At 47.9% G+C, this 18,887-nt stretch overlaps 1 protein-coding gene across 4 annotated transcripts; it reads right to left on the reverse strand.

Annotated features, from left to right (window-relative positions):
* Positions 1-425: 425 nt before the first annotated feature.
* Positions 426-8,697, reverse strand: AVPI1 (arginine vasopressin induced 1). Of its 4 annotated transcripts, none has more exons than XM_020883505.2 (3): positions 8,554-8,697; positions 1,970-2,367; positions 426-994 (listed from the first exon to the last, which is right to left on the reverse strand). In XM_020883505.2, the coding sequence occupies exons 2-3, from the start codon at positions 2,254-2,256 to the stop codon at positions 835-837; spliced, it is 447 nt and encodes a 148-aa protein (XP_020739164.1). In that variant the 5' UTR covers positions 2,257-2,367; positions 8,554-8,697; the 3' UTR covers positions 426-834. The 4 variants fall into 4 exon arrangements, with proteins under 4 accessions (XP_020739164.1, XP_020739161.1, XP_070326078.1 ...); XM_020883502.2 differs by having other exon boundaries at positions 1,970-2,415; XM_070469977.1 differs by lacking the exon at positions 8,554-8,697 and adding an exon at positions 8,195-8,352.
* Between the last annotated feature and the right edge of the window lie 10,190 nt (positions 8,698-18,887).

The raw sequence follows: 18,887 nt of genomic DNA on the forward strand, positions 1-18,887 counted from the left end.
GGCTGCGATAAGTGAGGATAATCAAGCAGGTAGGAGGGGTGTGAGGAAAGCTAAATGCTAATGGCTTCTTTTGAGCCAAAGCCAGAACAGCAGTCAGAATTCCTCACCTCACGGGTTTTCAGGAAACTTCAGTAACGCAAAAGGCATGATTGGTGCTCACAGGGGTAAAGAGGGCAGCTGAGGAGCTAGTACCCACTGCGTTGACTGCACTCATTCCACCCAGGGCCTGCTGCCCACTACGCAGCTCTGATTGTAATAGAAGCTGGTGAGGGGCCAAAGACCCTTCTCCTCTCCTTGGACCAGGAGGCCAGCCCTATTTTCTCCTTCCTGGGAACTGTCCCCTCCCTGCAGTGAACCCAAGCCTCACCCCCGGCTCCAGAGTGTCCATTTCCAGATCTTCCCCTTGCGTGACAGACTCACATAACTCTCGATGCACATGGTTTTATTTTGCCACTTGAACTACGTTTTTCCTGTGCTGGCCTGAAGGGGCAGGGGTGTGGGACGAGCTGCTGGACCGTGGGCCACAGTTGTAGCAGGAGTAGTGGGATGCTGCGTCAGAGTGCCTGTCACTTGACTCCCAGGGAACTATTCTGCAGCCCAGGCATAGTGTTAAACTGAGAAGGGCTGAGGCACTGTTTTCCTCAGTCTGGTGAGGAATGGGTCCCCTATAATAGCTCAGTGGAAGCCTCCGGGCCTGTTCTGCTCCAAGCAGGCCAGTAGCAGCAGTGAGGCTGTTGTGAGGCTGTCTCTTTCTTCTTTGCCTTCCCCAGCCCTTTGGCAAAAGTCTCTGTGAATCCTGGGGAAGATACAGCCGGCCCCAGCCCCTTCCCCGGCTCAGTGTCTGATCTGATGGAGGTAGCTTGTGGGTCCTGGCTTCCTCCAGTTCCGGCGGATCCGGGCACTGGTCCTCCTAGAGTTCACATACTGCTCACTGGAAGCCGTCTCCGTGGCGCTGCTCTGTGGTTCGGCTGGTGGAGCACAGGGCTCTGCAATTCTGCAGGGAACAGTCACGTTAAGCCAACATCAATGGGAAAGAGAACAGGGACTGAAGAGATTTTGGTCATGATGAACTTTTTTTTTTTTTTTCATGATGAACTATTAAAGCACACTGTTCAGAGCCAAATGAGACCAGGGCTGTGGTCTCATCTCTGCCCCCAGAGAGTTGCATGACAAGGCAAAGCTTTCAGACTGCTTTTATGTAAGGGGAGTTGGACTAGATCAGGGGTTGATCTAGAAAACTGTGTTTCTCCACCCTCCTCATCCTGTCCTGATACAAGACCAGAGGGCAAGTAGCCTTCTTAAGATGACTCCAGCAGGGATTACTGATCAACTGAAATTCATAGGAGCAACAAAGCTGATCTGCTGCCCTGGCCCTGATGACCTCTGAAGGCCTGTTCAGCTCTAATGTTCTGACTGTGGGCCCAGAGCGTAACACAGAGTGACTGCTTAGGCCACCTATGTGGTTCATCTTGGTCTCTTGGGGGCTTGCTGTTCCTGAGTGGGCAGCGACCTAAGCAAAGAGGTGAAGGACTGACTGGGGTAAATTTCAGATGAAGTTTCTCCGCAGTTTTTAACCTTTGATGCATCTATGGTACCCTTCTATGCTATGTTTTCAGCAGTCCCATAGCTCAGGTTATCACCCAGCTTACTTTTGAATGTTACCTGTTCAACAGCAGGTAAACAGGATTTTTTTTTCCCCCTTCCAAACCACAGTCCCTCCCTCGCTCCTGGTTCAGAATCACTGTGAAATGTGGCACCGGGTGGACCCAGGTACCCCTTCCCACGGGAGTTCACAGGGTCCTAGGTGACTCCAGCAGTAACAGTCTCTAAGTGCCAACCCCATGGTAGGCACTGTGTAGGCCTGGCAACAACCCCAATGGCAGGTACTTCACGGGGAGGCCAGGTGAGCAGCTCCAGGCCACACCAGCCAGGAAATGGAGGAGCGGGCCTGTCATGCTCCATGGCCTACCTGAGCCGGCTGCAGTGGTGTACCGAGGAGCCCAGGGGCTTCTGCCGAGGGGGCCTCTTCCTGCGCAGCCTCTTTAAGGCCTCGGCCACACGATGGTCCCCTGCATACTCCCAGACGATCTGTGCCCGTTCCTCAGCCAGCTGGTCCCCACTGCGCTGAAACAGGCCCTGGATCTGCAGCAGCTCGGCATCCTGGAAGATGTTGGCCACGGCCTGCTTGCGGCCCCGGGCCTCCGGTGGGGCTCGCCAGGGGGGTGGCTCGCTGACCACAGAGGCAGGGGTACCCATCCTGGGTGTTGAGGAAGGAGCAGGGAGGGACGTCAGCAGCTCAGTGGGCCCTTCCCAAGCCTGGGGGTCTTGACTAACACAAGGGCTTCTGGTGTTTCTGTTCTCCGGTAGCTGAAATGGAGTAAGTCTTGACTTAAAATCACTGATTTCCCAGGACACCTTGGGGAAATAATAACGATAGTCAGACTTTACAGTGTTTACGTGCCTGACCTATGTATTAACTTATGGGTCACAGAAGATGAGTATTGTGTATCTCCACCTCAGATGTTAAATGACTTTCTCATGGGCACAAAGTCATGTGTAAGTGCAGAGCCAGAAGCAGAGGCCAAGTCTCTCTGGCTCCAGAGTCCACACAGACCCCAGGCCCGAGTGATAACACTCGTAGCAGCAGCAGCTGAAATGTCTTAAGCACTCAGGTCGCAGGTACCCCCGTAACAGCTGTGCTCACATAACATCGTTGAATCATGGACGAGCACAACTATCCTAGGAGGTAGATACTTTTTAACCTCCTCATGTCACAGGTGAGGAAACTGAAGAAGAATATTCTGATGCTGAGACCCCAGCTGTGTGGCACAGAGGCAAGAGAGGGGCTGTGGCCTTGGGCTTCACAGGCAGGAATCCTGCTTCTGGCCGCCTCTACCACTGACTGGCTAGGTGACCTTCCTTGCGTCCACTGCCTCCCATGTAAACTTAATCAGCCATACAAGTACCTACTTCTTAGAGTTGCTGTGAGGACCGAGTGAAGACACAGAAAGCATTAAGACCATGCAAGATGTCCCACCAGTCTGCTTTTCCATCTGTAACACTGAGAATAGCATCCTGTCTTCTATTTTCAAGCTCCTGGGTGGGGGGCGGAATGAACCCCCCCCCCCCCACGTATAATTTAGTTAAACAAGTCCATATAATTTAGTTAAACAGCATGAAATAGACCAATCAGATCTAACCACAGTCCGAAGAACCACAGAGAGAAAGGTGGGGCAGAAGAAGGGGCTACAGGATTGAAATATTCTCTCAGCACAGAGGCTGAAATCTATGATAAGTTCAGTAAAAGTTAGGCTTGGGTCAGTGCCACACCCCACCCCATATGCAAGAAATGAAAATGGAATTATCTGAGTTCTATGTAGTTTTCATTGAATGGTAGAGGGATAAGAGGCTTACCCACCTTATCTTTGTCTTCACTACAGCCTGAAATGGCTATGGGATTGGAAAATAGACTGGAGACCAGGAAGAGCAAAGCCTTGGCATTATATAGAACTGGCTTTGAGTCCTAGCTGTGCTGGGCTTCCCAGTTAGCTCAGATGGTAAAGAATCTGCCCACAGTGCGGGAGACCAGGGTTCAACCCTTGGGTCGGGAAGATCCCCTGGAGAAGGTAATGGCAACCCACTCCAGTATTCTTGCCTGGAGAATTCCATGGACAGAGGAGCCTGGCAGGCTACAGTCCATGGGTTGCAAAGAGTTGGACACGACTGAACAACTCACACACCCAAGCTCTTCCTGGCTGTGACCTTAGGAAAGTTACTCAATCTCTCTGGGCCTGTTTGCTCAACTAGAAAATGGGGCTAATAACCACTTCTCAGGATTATTATAAGGATTAAATGGGTCTAGTGTGTATCAGGTCTCCAGTGAGAGCTAAATAAATGCAAATGCCCCTCTTCTTGGCCTTCTGGACTTTTTCACTTAGGTCAGGGGTGTAATGTGGACCCTTCTTTTCCTCTGAGCAGTCTGGCCTGAGCCAGCTGAAGGCCTTGCCTGTGCTCCCTTCTCCCTGCACAGTCCTGAGCCTAACGAGGAAGGCTTGGTTGCTAAGTCAGACCCCACTACACAGTTAATTACAGAGATATCTGTCAACCAGCAGCCAGCTTAAAAAGGAGAAATCAAATTTGAAATAAATTTAAATAAAAAATATACATACTCAACTGTAAAAATTACAAAATATCAGAATCATATAAAGAAGAGCATTACCAGCTTCCTATCCTCAACTTATCCACCTGCAGATGTAACCTTTACTCTCACCTGCCTTTGATGCTCTTGAGAATTTGAGCCATCTCTCCCTCCCATTCAGACTCCTCAGATATGACTGTTCCTCACACCCCCTTGCCCTGGCCTTCCCTCCTCCTGTCCTCAGTAGCCACCCTCTTTGCAATAATTTCTACACTCACCCTGTCCCAGTTTCTATCATAAACTGCTCTCTCTTTTGAAAAGATTTAGTAGCTAAAATAAACCTGCAGAAGACTTTCAGATAAATTAATTTCAAAAAAATTGTGCTTTTTATCTGGAATTTAAAAATCTGCCTCTCTGTAGGCACAATTATGGGAAACCAGTTAAGACCTAATATGTGTGGTAATTAAACCTCCAGAGCTGGATGATATACTGTGACCAGAAAACAGCAGTCACCAAGTCACACTTTCAGGCTGATAAAGAGAAATAAAAGCTAACTACCATGGGGTGTTTGTCTTTCCAGGTGGCACTAGTGGTAAAGAAACCACCTGCCAGTGCAGGAGACATAAGAGATACAGGTTCGATCCTTGGGTCAGGGAGATCCCCTGGAGGAGGGCATGGAAACCCATGCCAGTAATCTTGCTTGGAGAATCCTGTGGACAGAGGAGCCTGGTGGGTTACAAGTCCAAAGGGTGGCAAAGTGTCGGACATGACTGAAGCGACTAAGCACGCACGCCGGGGGTGTTTATTCTGAATCAGCAACGTGCATGATATAATTTCATCCTCAAAACCATTGTTAGGAATCAGCACTGTTAACCTCATTGCCATTCACAGGGGACTAAAGAGGAACTGAAATACATAACCCTAAGCCCTAGGCTCAGGTGAGGCCTAGCCTAAGTGACCATGGCCCGAGCTTTTGAATCACCAATTTGACCTCACAGCCTTGCAGCTCAAAGCACATTTCTTCCCATTATTTCTGTGAAGACTTTTTCACTATTCTTTTCTAATTTATGTAGGGGGAAACTCGCCAGTAGAAAGGGAAGAAGGATGAATGTCCCACACCCCATGCAAGAGTAGGGGCGTGGAATTTGTTTTAATCTTCAGTAGCGCCAAAGCTGTTTACAGGGTGACAGGCTGCCCCAGCCTTGAAGCCATGAACCCATGGCACTCTGAAGGGGAAGAGCCCCAGCCTCCACAGAAGAAACCTGGAATTGCGCAGAGCTCTGGCTTCTGAGTCAGAGGACTAGCTTTAGGCCCGAGTGCTGCCACTCACTGGCTGAGACCTCAGGCACTTCACATGGCCTCTCTGGGCCTGTCTTCCTTACAGCTGAAAGGAAGGGTTTATTCGTATAGTCTCCGGGGCGTGTGCTGGTGTTGAGAGTAAATGACTCCATGGCAAGGCTAGGTCCACACGGAAGTGGAGATGAGTTAGCTTGTCTGCCAGGGCCCAGAAGCAACATGTGTGGACAGGTCTGTATAGTTAGGTGCCAGGGAACTCCCCTTTTCTGCCCTCCGTAGTCTTCCTTGGAGGCCAGACACTGTTGTGCTGCTGTGGGGTTAGGGGGTCTGGTAGAAGAAAGAGACCTCACTGCTCGAAAGCATTCTAGTGACCTAGGCTGGCTATGGCCAAGCCCAGAGCAGGCTCCTAGGCTGATAGTCCTGCTCTGAGACTCAGGCAGTCTCACCCACCCTTCAGAGAGACAGGCCATAGGATCAAATAGCAGCAGCTGTCTCAGGGAGGAAATGGCTCAGAGCCTGACTTTCCAGATGGTCCAGCCACCTACCTCTGCCAGGGCTGCAAGGCCCTGCCTCCAGCAGTCAGTTACAGAGTTACAAACAAACCAACAAGGAACCATGTGGGCGAGTCTGAGCCCCCAAGCCTCAACCACATCCTCGTGAACCTCGGGGAGGCCTTGGCAACTCCAGGTTTTGAGGTCCTTCACTCCTGGCTTGGCCTCCCACCCTGAAATTCAAACAGCAGAGTGAGGCTGGGAATAAAAACCAGTGGACTTCAAGTAGGATTAGATGGTAAACTTTGAGAAAGCTGAATCAGAAGATTCAAGAGAAAATTTACTATCAGGAAAAAATTTCCTGTCTCATTCAATGTGTTACTTTCCCACTGATTTCCTGGACAAGCCCTGAATCCAGGGAAGTCAGTGTGTACTTGAACAATGGCACTTGTTTAAACTGGGAAATGAAACCATGGGGCTATTAAAAGATTATAAATGGATCTTTCATTTTAGAGCTGACATAAAAGATAGGCATGGATCTGTGAGCTAATGAGTAAAGACTAATTGCGAAATCCTTCAATTTGATCCAAACTAGCTTAAAAATGAACTCCCAAAGTAAATATCAAATGTTGAAATTGAAGTTCAACTTGTTTTGAAACAGGCAATAAAGGAACTGCTGAGCTCCAACAAAGAAATATATTTAAAAAGTGACTCACCATGCACTGAATTTTGCAGTATACAAATATGGTGTCCAACTGAGTGCTCTTTGTAATGTATGAAGCTCAGTTCAGACAGCTTTTCACACTGTGGTCTCGGGGAGGTGCAGGGAAATATGACAGGCACAACACACTCGTATGACCTGGGCGGCAACTGTGCCCTCACTCGCTCAGCTCACCCCCTTCAGATAGAACTGGTGATGATGATAATCTGTAACCGGAGGCCAAGGGCCTCTTAGAAAAAGAAAAAAAAACCTGGAGGCTCTGGCCCAAGCCCCATATCAACACTTGTAGCCTTGGCCTGTTTCCCTGCCCACTGGACAGCAGCCAAAATCAGTGGCTCCTTCAAGCAGAAGGCTCAGTCCAAATGACTATGTGGGTCCTGCCTCCCACAGGGCCGAGCTCAGCAAGTAGAGAACTAGACATGGGTTGGTCTACAATTCTGTGTCCCAGAAGGTAGAGAAAGGAAATGGGCCCTTTCCCCAGGTTAATTCTCAGAGATGAGCTGGAAATAGACTGCTAGATCTAGGAATAACTCTTTCCTAGGGTCCAAGAACCCTGAATTCTGGCTCTGCCATTGATAACTGGGTACATTGGCAGGCCTTGGTTTTCCCCTGCCTCAATTTGCTCATTATCCAAATGGTGAGGATAAATAACCCTTAGGGGAGAGGGAGATTAATACTTTTATAGTATGCCAAGGATCTATCCCAGCACATTACATCATGAATGAATGATGGAAGACAGTTGTTATTGCTGTTGTTTCATCGCTAAGTCGTGTCCAACTCTTTGTGACCCCATGGACTGTAGCCCGGCAGGCTTCTCTGTCCATGGGATTTCCCAGGCAAGAATAGTGGAGTGGGTTGCTATTTCCTTCTCCAGGGGATATCCCTGACCCAGGGATGGAACCTGTGTCTCCCGCATTGGCAGGCAGATTCTTTTACCACTGAGCCACCAGGGAAGCTGATGGGAGGGAGACAGGCTATTCAGCCACCAGGGGCTAAAGAATCACTGCCGTTTCCATTCTCACTACTGTCATGAAACTCCCTCAGAAAGGGCCTTCTCTCTTGGGAGAAGAGAGTAAAGGGAGATAGGTTCATCTGTGGACTTTTAAATCATACCTGCAGTAGAGGCTCCCTGTCAAGCTTGTTCCCTGTCAAGTGCAGAACAGCACTTCCTGAGAAGTAATATCTTTAATCCTCACAACACCCCTATGAGGAGGCAACTATCGTTGTTACACCCATTTTACAGATGAGAAAGCTGAGCCCAGAAAGGTTTGGTAACTTCCCAAAGTCACACAGATGGGTAGGTGATGAGACTAGGATAGGAACCCTAGTCTGATCCCAGCGCCCACACTCTCAACCACTGCTATTTTTGTTCCTGCCAGATGGCTGAGGAAGTCTTCACCGGGAGGAAGGACCCAGGAGGCTTTGAAACCTGCTATCTGCTTCTGCAGGTTTTGGAAGATGCAGGGATCAAAAGGCAGGTCTCCCAAGACTGTGCGACTGTGCCCTCAGCACTCCATGGTCCCTTGGGAAGTTAGAGCGATTACTCACTACGCAGGAGCGCAGAGTCGATAGACCTCAAATCGGGATGGGGTCAGTTAAGATGCGCCCACTCCAACCCCTTTCGACGCTTTTTAAAGGGCGGGCGCAGCTCTGGGCTTCCTGCCGCGATGGTGCTCACAAGGACCAGACGGCGTTCATCAACAGGACAAGACCTTGGGAGGGGGTATCCTGGCCGAGGTCACACGACGACACCACCAGAACGGGTCTGCCCCTGAGTCTTAGACGTGGCCGCTTCGCATGACGGGCCCTAACTGGACCTGGGAGTTCGGGTCTCAGCGACACCTCTGCTCTGACAGTCCTCCCACCCGCCTCCACAGCAGCAGAAGGTTGGCTGCCGACCTACGTACCTGGCCTCCCGAGGCGGGCCACCTCGGTCGCAGCCGCGTCTCCCCGGAGAAAGCGCTCCCCAGCCCCGGAACAGCCAATCCTCAGCCGAGCCTAGGTGAGAGCTCCCGGCGAGCCTTCCAAAATCGAACGCGGAGACACAGTGAGCCAATCGGCGGCCGTAAAGAGGCGAGGGGCGTGTCCCGGCTCCGCCCCCTTCTCTCCACTGACCTCGAAATCAAAGTGCGAAAGGGCCTCAGGTCCAATTAGCGGCGGAGCAGCAGCAAGGGGCGTGCCCTCCCAGCCCTTTCCCTCCGCCCACGGCCACCCTCGCGCGGCGCCCGGAGGTGCCCCCGTCATTGACGTCAGTCCTCCAGGAGAGCGCGGTTTTGCTGGCTCCGGAGTGGGGGCGGGGCCGCATTCCTGCCCTGGGGTGCGGCGACCGCTGGCCCTGCCGGGTACACGTGACGGATGCCCCCCTGCTCTAGACCCGAGGCCTGTGCGCGCGGCGCCGCGTTCCTTGCTGCTGCGTGTGGCCCTCTGCAAACAGACTTGCAGCTCCTTGAACTCTACTCCACTTGTCTTCTGGCTCCAGCTTTGAGGGAGAGGAAGGGGCAGTCAGTGCGGTAGTCAGACCTTTGGTTTCAAAGCCGGAATGTCGTGGGTTCTAATCTTGAAATCGGGGAATTTACAGCTTAGCAAAATATTAAAAAACTGAAAGCATTTAATTGTGAATTACAGTTGTGATAAACATTATGAAGGAACCTAAGCTCCCTTGGGGAGGTCCTAGAAGGCAGAATAATATTTTTCTGTGAAGGAGGCGTTGAGATTGAACAGATGAAGAGGCGTGGATCTGGGAAAAGAGGAGGGCACATGATAAGGCTAAGGCCAGGAGGTAACTTGATTGAGGAAGTCTTGAATTGAGGCCTGGAGTAAGGTCAGCAAAAGAGAGAGAGAGGTGGGGAATAGCACTGTATGTGTTTATTTAATAGACACTTTATAGCACTTACAATGTGCCAGTAATGCCAGTCAGACTTTACAAATATTAACTCATTTCATCCTCATGACAAATTTGTGTTTATAGAAATTCACTTTGACTACAGCTTGGAACTTGGGTGGGAAGGGCAGGAGTGGATGTAGGGTGTCCAGTAGGCCCTTGATCAGTACTTGTTTGCTTCACTGGAAGACAAGTTATTTGTGCACTGGTTCAAAAATGGTCACAAAGGGAGACTGGGAGTAGGCAGCTGGGTCTCCCTGACTTCTTTTTCACTTCAGAGCTGACCTTTGTAGTCATCTGAGTTCTCTTCTGTGAGTTGCAAGGGGGGAAGAATAAGAGCCAGCACATGGGACTGTGGGTCCCCTTTGGCTAGGTGGAGGGTATATTTGGGAGCTGTTCTTCCTCATCCCATGGTCTCCAGTTCCTGTCTGTGTCCTGCACAAAAACACTGGCAATTGCTTTGTTGTAGTTTAAAGGGTTTTAACAGTGGTTCTCTTTGTTGTTCTTGAAGCCCTGTGGAAATATTGAAAAGAACAAAGAAATCAGCAATGTTCATCTTCAATAGAAAGTATTGGAAAACCTTTCAGTCAACTGCTTGGTTGAGGAGGGTACTGTGCAGACATTTAAACCAAGAGGCTGGGCTTCTGAACCAGGAGCTCCTTCTACGCCATTCTCAGCAATAGGAAGGCCAAACTCTTGGCATATTAGTGCTTGGAGAGCCTAGGAACTCTGATATCACGAGCTCTGATGAGCGTACCAGGATAGGAATTAGAAGCTTGTGGTTTCTGGGTCAGATGTGACTAAGGCTGGGTGGAGAATATCTGGTGTCTCCAAACATCTTTGCAGGCATGTGACCATTGTGTGCTTACCATACAATGGAACAGTTTCCATTATTGCAACTTTATGATTCAGTATTTCTGCTGAGAAGATGAGGCATTCCATAATCGTGTGGGCATGCAAGAGTGGGACATCTGGGATCCACAGAATGCCTCTGGTATCCACTCCCCAACAGGGCTCTGTTTAAAGAAGGGAAGAAGGGCTACTACTCTGGGGAATGGAGTCCTGGGTAATTCAGACCAACACCTGGTTTTATCAGGGATCAGATTAAGGTGAGACAATCTTAATTGGGTAGAATCTCCCTGGGAGAAATATTTGAGGGGCACCAAGATACGCCATAACTGAGATAAATATTTTAATGTGATATCTTTAAAAATTAATGCAAAATCTCTATGATGAATAAAATATCGACATTTGATGGCAACCCACACCAGTACTTTTGCTTGGAGAATGCCATGGACAGAGAAGCCTGGGGGGCCATAGTCCATGCAGTCACAGAGTTGGACATGACTGAAGCTACTTAGCACAGCACAACCTAAAGACATGTTGTTTGTTTTATTACCCTGCCTCATTTTCCATCGAGAACACTCATTTCCAATCAGCCCACAGTTCCCAGGCAGGTCACCACTGTGTCCCCTGCCAGTTGGATTTATGAGTGTTGACAATAGTGTCGGAATAGATTGGCAACACAGAGATTTATATATGCTTGTGTTTTTTTTTATCATAGAGCTTTAATCTACTTTTTTCATTTGGTTCAAAATATGGAAAGATGTTTTGATAATTGTATCTAGGGATGCACATTTTTCCTTTTGACCTGAGCTCCAATATGGCTCAGCAAGGTACTCATTTTTAGGGGAATAGAGTCTAGGAAAGGGATTCTAGCTGCTTAACCTTAGGCAAATAACTTAACCTTTCTGCTTCTCTATTTTCTTATCTATAAAATGGGAATCATTATATTAATACCCACCTCTGAGCATTGCTGTGAGGATGAGGTGAGTGCTATAGGCACAGTGCTTAATCTAAACCTTGCTACAGATAACTAAAGCAGCATTCAACATCTACCCTCTTCTATCCTGCCAGAGTTGTTCCAGCAGGTGCACAGTCACAAATGGTCCCCAAGTGGGGTTGAGGCTTATTCCCATGGGTTTGTTGTTGCTGAATGTTCTGTTCTGGAGCGAGCAGAGAGAATTTCCACACTCAGCTGACAAGCAACAGTGTGACTCTTGAGTCAACTCCATTTTTCTTGATAAATGATCTGGTCATTTTAAACTTTTAAAAAAAATGCCCTTCTGCTTAGGGCATTACATGAAGCAACTTACTACAACTTTCTTTTCTGAACTAACAATCTGAACAGGCTGAAAATAACAAAGTCCTACAGGCAAATGGTGCATTATAGAAACATCTTTTTTAAAAATACACCACTCATGTTAATTTAACATTCAAGGTCAGTATTGTATTAGTCTGCTTGGGAGGCCAAAACAAAATCCCACAGTCTCTGGGTGACTTAACAACAGAAGTTTATTTTCTCACAATTCTGGAGGCTGAGAAGTCCAGGATCAAGGTTCGGCTGACTCAGTTTCTGGTGAGAGCTCTCTTCCTGACTTGCAGATGGTGCTCACTCACTGTGTCCTCACATGGTGGTGAGAAAGAGAAAGATGGCTCTCTGATGTTTCTTCTTATAAGGACACTAATCTTATCAGATCAGACTCCATTCTTATGGATGCTCCCATTTAACCTTAATGAATTCATTACTCTAAACACAGTCACAGGTTAGAGCTTCAGCATATGAATTTTGGACACAATTCAGTCCATCAGTTCAGTTCAGTCGCTCAGTCATGTCTGACTCTTTGTGACTCCATGGACTGCAGCACATCAGGCCTCCCTGTCCATCACCAGCATCCAGAGCTTGCTCAAACTCATGTCATCCAGGACTTCCCTAGTGGTTCAGTGGCTGAGACTTCACACTCACATGTAGGAGGCCCAGGTTCAATCCCTGATCAGGGAACTAGATCCCGCATGCCACAACTAAAGATCAAAGATCCTATGTGCCACAATTAAGACCCAGAACAGCCACATAGAGAAATAATAATAAATTAAAATATAGATAAGTAGATACAGAATAAATATAGCTATAAATGTGTTTATATGTGTACATGTGTATATGTGTACACATATATAACCATGAACATACACAAACATGCACATTTCCCGTCTGTTTGCTGAAAGGGCCTAGAAGCAATGACACTCAAAGAGGAACAAGCACACTTAGCACCAGTTATTGATTTCTCAATACCACTCTCCACAAAGGGTTCCTTGGATAAATGATTAATTCTACCTCTGGGACTGAGAAACTTCAAGATGACGCTAGAACATCTTGTGCAAGAAAATAAGGAAGTACTCACAGAATGATCGGGATGTGTCAAAAGGATTAGGAGTCAGATTGTAAGGGCTCCCATTAGCCAAATGTGGAACATCAAAATAAAATAGGAAAGTAACAGATTATAACCCAATGAGCAAAATAAGAATATATGTTTATAGTAATATAACTATTAAGTAAACAAAGGAGAAGAGAAAGTTCTTTCTTATAGTAGGATGCCAGCTAATAAATGTAGAAGGAGCAATGCAGTTGGGAAATCACTAATGCTTTCTGAAAAAGCCATGAGGCCAATTACAAAAACAAGGACTGTAGTAGTTTTACATATTTTCCCTCTTGTATACATTGTATCTTTATGTATACTGACATTTCTTCTTCCTCTTTTTGTTTTCATTTTATAAGTAAGTTGTTGGAAGTTAATGTTAGAATTTAGTTTTTATCTAACACTATATTTTCCGAACTACTACAAAATCTGAGAAGTATTTAGTTGAGACTGTATCTCCTGGTTTTGGAAAGAGATGAGAATTGCTCACTTGTGAGAAAGATAGCTGTAATGCATTAGGTGGACATATGGACTGTTTTATCATTATATGGAAGTCCAGATGTAGACAGAAGGTTGCATATGGAAGTTGAGTCCCTGAATACATACGGAACTGCCTATGTATTGCACCAGTTACCTCTGTGCTAAGTGAGTCTATTAGATATTTCTCCTTTTCCAGCTGCTGCAGTGCTCAGCTTTGCCGGTAGGGGAAGCCGACAAGACACTGGAAGGAAGGGCTTCTCTGCTTGGTTCTGGAGCGCTCTTCACAACAGGCTCCTTCAGGCTGAGGCTGCTCTAGTTCCGCGCAGGTGGAGCACATGTGGACTCTTCAGGGCCAGGTCCTGCTCAGGGGCTCCTGCAGCGTGGGCGGCTTCTTCAGCACTTGTATCCCACAGCACATGGCAGCCAGCAGTGCACAGTGGCTAGCAGCTTCCCTTGGCCCCGAGTTGAGAGGCTCTGTAGTATGTTTTGAGGTGCAGCAGATCCTTGTGAAGAACTTCCCCCAGTACCACAGATGGCAGATTTCCAGCAGGTTCTACCAAGATGGGTTGGTTTGCATATTAAAGATGTACTCACAGACAAGATGCCTGCTATCTCTAGAAATTAGCTAACTCTGGGTGGTGTGGGTGAGGTGGGCAATCCCTCCCTAGGTTTGCAAGGTCCCAAATGTCAAAACATCACAGAAACAAAACAGTACAGCAAATAATAAAACATGATAGATACACAGGAATTCAGAGTCCAGTGAGAGTGGCTTGTCTGTACTCCACAATGTCAGGACTTCATCTGGAAGTACTGAATGCAGAGGTTGACCAGATAGCTGAGGGTTGGAAGTCTTCCTTCTTTCCTGATGGCTCAGGGCTACCTCAGTTTTGGTGAGCAAGGAAGAAATTGCCTTGTTTTTGTTGACATAAATTGGTGGTGGTTTGGTGGTTTAGTATCTCAGTCGTGCAGACCCGTGGACTGTAGCCCACCAGGCTCCTCTGTCCATGGGATTTCCCAGGCAAGAATAGTGGAGTGGGTTGCCATTTCCTTCTTTAGGGGATCTCATGACCCAGGAATCGAACCTGGGTCTCCTGCATTGCAGGCAGATTCTTTACTGACTAAGCTATGAGAGATTTGACATAAATTAGAAGACCCTGATGCTGGGAAAGATTGAAGGCAGGAGGCGAAGGGGCAGAGGATGAGATGGTTAGATGGCAACACCAACTCAATGGGCATGAGTTTGAGTAAACTCCAGGAGTTGGTGATGGACAGGGATGCATGGCATGCTGCAGTCCATGGGGTCGCAGAGTCGGACACGAACTGAACTGACTGAACTGAACTGAAGAAGTCACAATATAATTTCTGCCATTCCCTTGTGTGTGCTAAGTTGCCTCAGTCATGTTTGACTCCCTGCAACCCCATGGACTGTAGTCTGCCAGCCTTCTCTGTCCTTGGAGATTCTCCAGGCAAGAATACTGGAGTGGGTTGCCATTCTCTCCTCCAGGGAATCTTCCTAAACCCACGTCTCTTGCATCTCCCACAACCTTGAGAGACAGGTCAAGGTTATCTCCACTTGACAACTGAGGAAAATGACAGACTGACTAAACTAGGAACCAAATTTAGATTTCCAGACCATTAGAAATGCTACAGCTGTCTTAAAGTCCCTGAATCTACCTTCACTGTGAACTTTCCCCAGTCTTACAAAAGACTCTTTATAAGCCATGACCCACTCAAACCACACAGAAGGAAAAAAAAAAAGCAAATCTGGTCTTTCCTCCACTACTGTTGGGATCTCCAACCTCCCATTACCACTGGGGCCTCTTAAGGTTATGGTGAATCATGGAGATTTCCCCTGATGCTGGTTCTTTCAAAGCTGCATGATATTCGATAAGTCACACAACTTCCCTGGATATCCCATATCCTCATTTTCAAACAGAAGTGGATTAACAGCCTCTGTCTCATAGGGTTGTTGGTGGAAGTATTGAGACAAGTGGTGTGTGGCCGTCAGACAGCGCTCTGCAGCTGTTGATTCTTGTTGGGCCACTTCCAATTTTATCCAAGACTAAAGGGCAGTGGTGGGATTGACTTGGGCCATCCTGGCTCAGGGGTCTACCCTCACAGGTGAGGCTTCTCCTTTCCCCCAGAAACAGGGTTCCCTGGGATCTGCACATTGCATCACAGATCCCAGCAGGAGGGGCAGCCCCTCAAGGGTATGGTCTCAGGGCCACCCACCTTGGCAGCCCACAGTAACTTAGCCCTGGGGAAGCAGCCTTTTGAGCCAGTGTCCTGGGCGGCTTCATACAAAGACAGGCCTCAGGGGGTACATCTGGTTCCAGGTGTGGTCATGGCCAGCCTCCCCTGGGGAGGACGGTTGAGCGTTGCCAGAGTCAAACGCCTTCACTGCTGGCCCAGGCCTAGTCCGTGGCCCCTTGCTTCTGCTCAAAGATGCCTTATATCTCCTGCAAAGGCCTAGGCACTCCTTGAAAGCTAGATTGACAAGTTCAAGAACCTCCAGAATCCCACCTAGCTCCATTCAAAGGAGACCCCCCCACCCATCACCCCCATAGCCCTTGTTTCCACAGGCTGGTGGGAGCCATGTGGAGAACAAGCCTAGAGACACACAGGTGAGAATGTGGGTTCTGGCCTGGTTCACAGAGCTTCAGTAGAGCCCCCTGTCCTGCAGCTGTAGGGGACTTCCTGTTTAGGTACCATCCCAATGGCATGACAGGCTGGATTGTGAATCAGGAGACCCAAGTTCTAAATTTAGTACTCATATCATCAACCAGTTGTGTGACCTAAGGCAAGTCACTCACTCTCTCTGAGTCTCAATTGCCCCCTCCAAAAAATGAGAAGCCTGGAGCAAATATTCTTTAAGGTCTCTTCCAGCTCAGGCATGCTCTTGTAGCATAATGCCAGTACACAGTATGTGTTCAGGAAATGTTTATCTAGTTATTTAACTAGATTTAAGGCAGGATTCTCTATGTCTCTGCACCCAGTTACTTTCTTACTATGCTTTTTGCCTCTGCTGTTAGCTGATTTGGGTCAAGTGCCAGCTTAGGGCTTGGGACACAATAGGTATAAGTTGAGTCTATATATGCGGTATGTTTGCAGTAGCCCAGAGGCTGAAGACAAAACAGAATCTGACTGTGAGCAGTAAGAGTTGGTCCCAGGATGTCAGGGTGGGCTATGTGGTCCTTCTTGTTACAGGTCACCTCATTGCATTGGGGCTCAGAGCAACTATCAAGTGTCACTACTTGTTCCCTAAACAATCTAGTCTTTGGCTCACAGTGCTCCTTCTGCCTGGGACACCTGTCAGGATTTATTTACCCAATTTATAAGCTAATAAGCTAATCTGCTGTTGTTTCTGGCAGAAGACACAGCATTCCTGGGTCAGAGACAAAGGATTGACCACTGTTGGCACAGCAAGCAACATTAGCCCTGTTGTTACACATCTTTCTCTGGTTTTCAAGTTTCACAGGGGCACCACGGAGGGACCCACGTGGACGTTACACACGCAACAGGTTTGTGTCATAGCTGAGGAGCACTGAGCTTGGAAAACCCACCACAGTCCCCTCCTACCTCACCACTTTTATCATAAGCAATAAGCAAGTCTGCTCTGTGTCTGGGAGAGGATGTTCCTTCATCCCTCGAAGTTCCTGGCTGCAAACACAGCACTGAGAAATGGCGGGGGGGGGGGAAACAGCGCTCACGGCCTTGCATTCTCGGCACACACGCCTGGTGATAACACTCAGGGAGGCTCAGGACCTGCCTGATGGGGAACTGCCTTGCCAAGACACCTACCCTCCACCTGTTTGTCAAAATCCCATCCATCCTCAAATGACACTGTTTTTGAATCTTTCTCCAGCCCTCCCATCACCAACACTTTCCCTTTTGTATTTTCCTTATAATTCTTGTCTATGCCTCTTTTTTGTGTCCACAACTGTCCCTCTCCTACAACAGAGTGCAAACACTTGGAGGGCAAGCCTTGGTCCTCTTCCCTCCTGTATTCCACACCCAGCTTGTCTGCATCCATTGGGTGCTTAGACCGTATTTGTTGAGTTGGAGGTATCTAGATCTTGGCCCATGGTTATGCTTCTGCAAAGTCTGATGGACTGCCTTTTGGAATATTTTCATCATTCCAGAGGCTAAAAATAACCTCCTCAAAGCTGTCAAGGGTGTTTCCTTGTAAGGAGTAGAATTTGCCTTGTGAAGCCCAAAGTTTCTGTCCACCAGGTGGCGCCCCACCCCCAACTCTCCAGATGCCTTTTTTAGAGGGAAGGGATTCTCTTGTCTGCCTCTAAATGTTTGTTGGCTTAGGTCCCCCACTTACAGAGATAGTTTGTGTGGCGTAATTCTCTGTCATCGGTCCAGCACAAAGATTCAGCTTTCAGCTGCGCATCTAGTCCCAGCCCCACTCAAGACTAGCACCCTGAGACACTGAAGGATGTCTGTCTCTCCAAGGGTTGCTTAGGGATGTTGAGGGAAAAGACCCGAAATTGGGACTAGAAGACCTAGGTTTGAGTCCCCACACTGACATGTAGTAGCTGTGTTTCTCTGGGCAAGTCCTGTAACCTTTCTGGGTCCCTGTGAGAGTAGCTGAGAATTAAATATGAGAAACTATATAAAAGCATACTGAATGTGGACATGGGGTCAGCTGCACCTGGGCTGCTGTTTAAACTGTCACCCATTAGTTCTGTGACTATGGTCCTCTTCCTTCTCTCTCTAAGCTTTGGTTGCCCCATCAGTGAATCAGAGTTAATACCAGTTATTTTATAAAATATGTTTATTTGGCTGCATTGGGTCTTAGATGCGGCACGTGGGATCTTCGACCTTTGTTGCAGCAGGTAGGAGCTGTGATTGAGACATGCTAACTCTTAGTTGTGATGTGAAGGATTTAATTCTCTGACCGGGAATTGAACCTGGGCCCCCTGCATTGGGTGCTAGCAGTTTTAGCCCCTGGACCACCAGGGAAGTCCCAATACCAGTTATTTAAAGAGTTGGTATAAGGATTAGGGAGCACAATAAATATGAAGTGCTCACAATAATGCTTAGTGTATAGTAAGCATTCAAGTCATAACAATCACATATATATTATGTATCCCTAACCCCTCAAATAGTGCTGAGCATTACTAAGTGCTAATACCCATCTGCTGAATAAAAGGATTTCACAGATGAGGAAACTGAGGCACAAAGAGGTTAAATCACACACATATACACACACACCATGTTCCAGCACTAGGGAGTGGCCAGGCAATGAGAAGTAGCCAGGCAGTCTGCCTCTCAGGCTTGCATCCTGAGGGTCTATGCCATGCTGTCTTACAAAAATGTGAGTAGTACACACCAACATTTTTTAATTTAAAATATACATTCGGAGTTTTCTCAGGTACCTGTAGGTGGGGCTGAGTTGGCAGTGGGAGACATTAGCTCCCTGAAAACCATGTAGTTTTTCTCCCTCAAGGGGAGCCAGGGACCAGCAATCTCATCCCATGACTGAGATGAGGGACAAGCTCTGCAGGGTAGGATAAGCTGGAGGTCTTATCCATGCACACTTCCCAGGACAACAGGTGTCTTCTTACTTCCACTTCTGTGTTTGCAGCCACCCAGTCATCCACTCCATGGATTTACT

Source organism: Odocoileus virginianus, chromosome 7, assembly GCF_023699985.2.
Source record: "Odocoileus virginianus isolate 20LAN1187 ecotype Illinois chromosome 7, Ovbor_1.2, whole genome shotgun sequence".
NCBI classification, from domain to species: Eukaryota; Metazoa; Chordata; class Mammalia; order Artiodactyla; family Cervidae; genus Odocoileus; species Odocoileus virginianus.

What these genes read in the sequence shown, in the direction of transcription:
- AVPI1 (XM_020883505.2), bottom strand. Translation starts at nt 2,256, where the DNA reads ATGGGTACCCCTGCCTCTGTGGTCAGCGAGCCACCCCCCTGGCGAGCC. An exon ending in CACCACTGCAGCCGGCTCAG is followed by an intron (nt 995 to 1,969) that starts GTAGGCCATGGA and finishes TGTTCCCTGCAG; the next exon opens with AATTGCAGAGCCCTGTGCTC.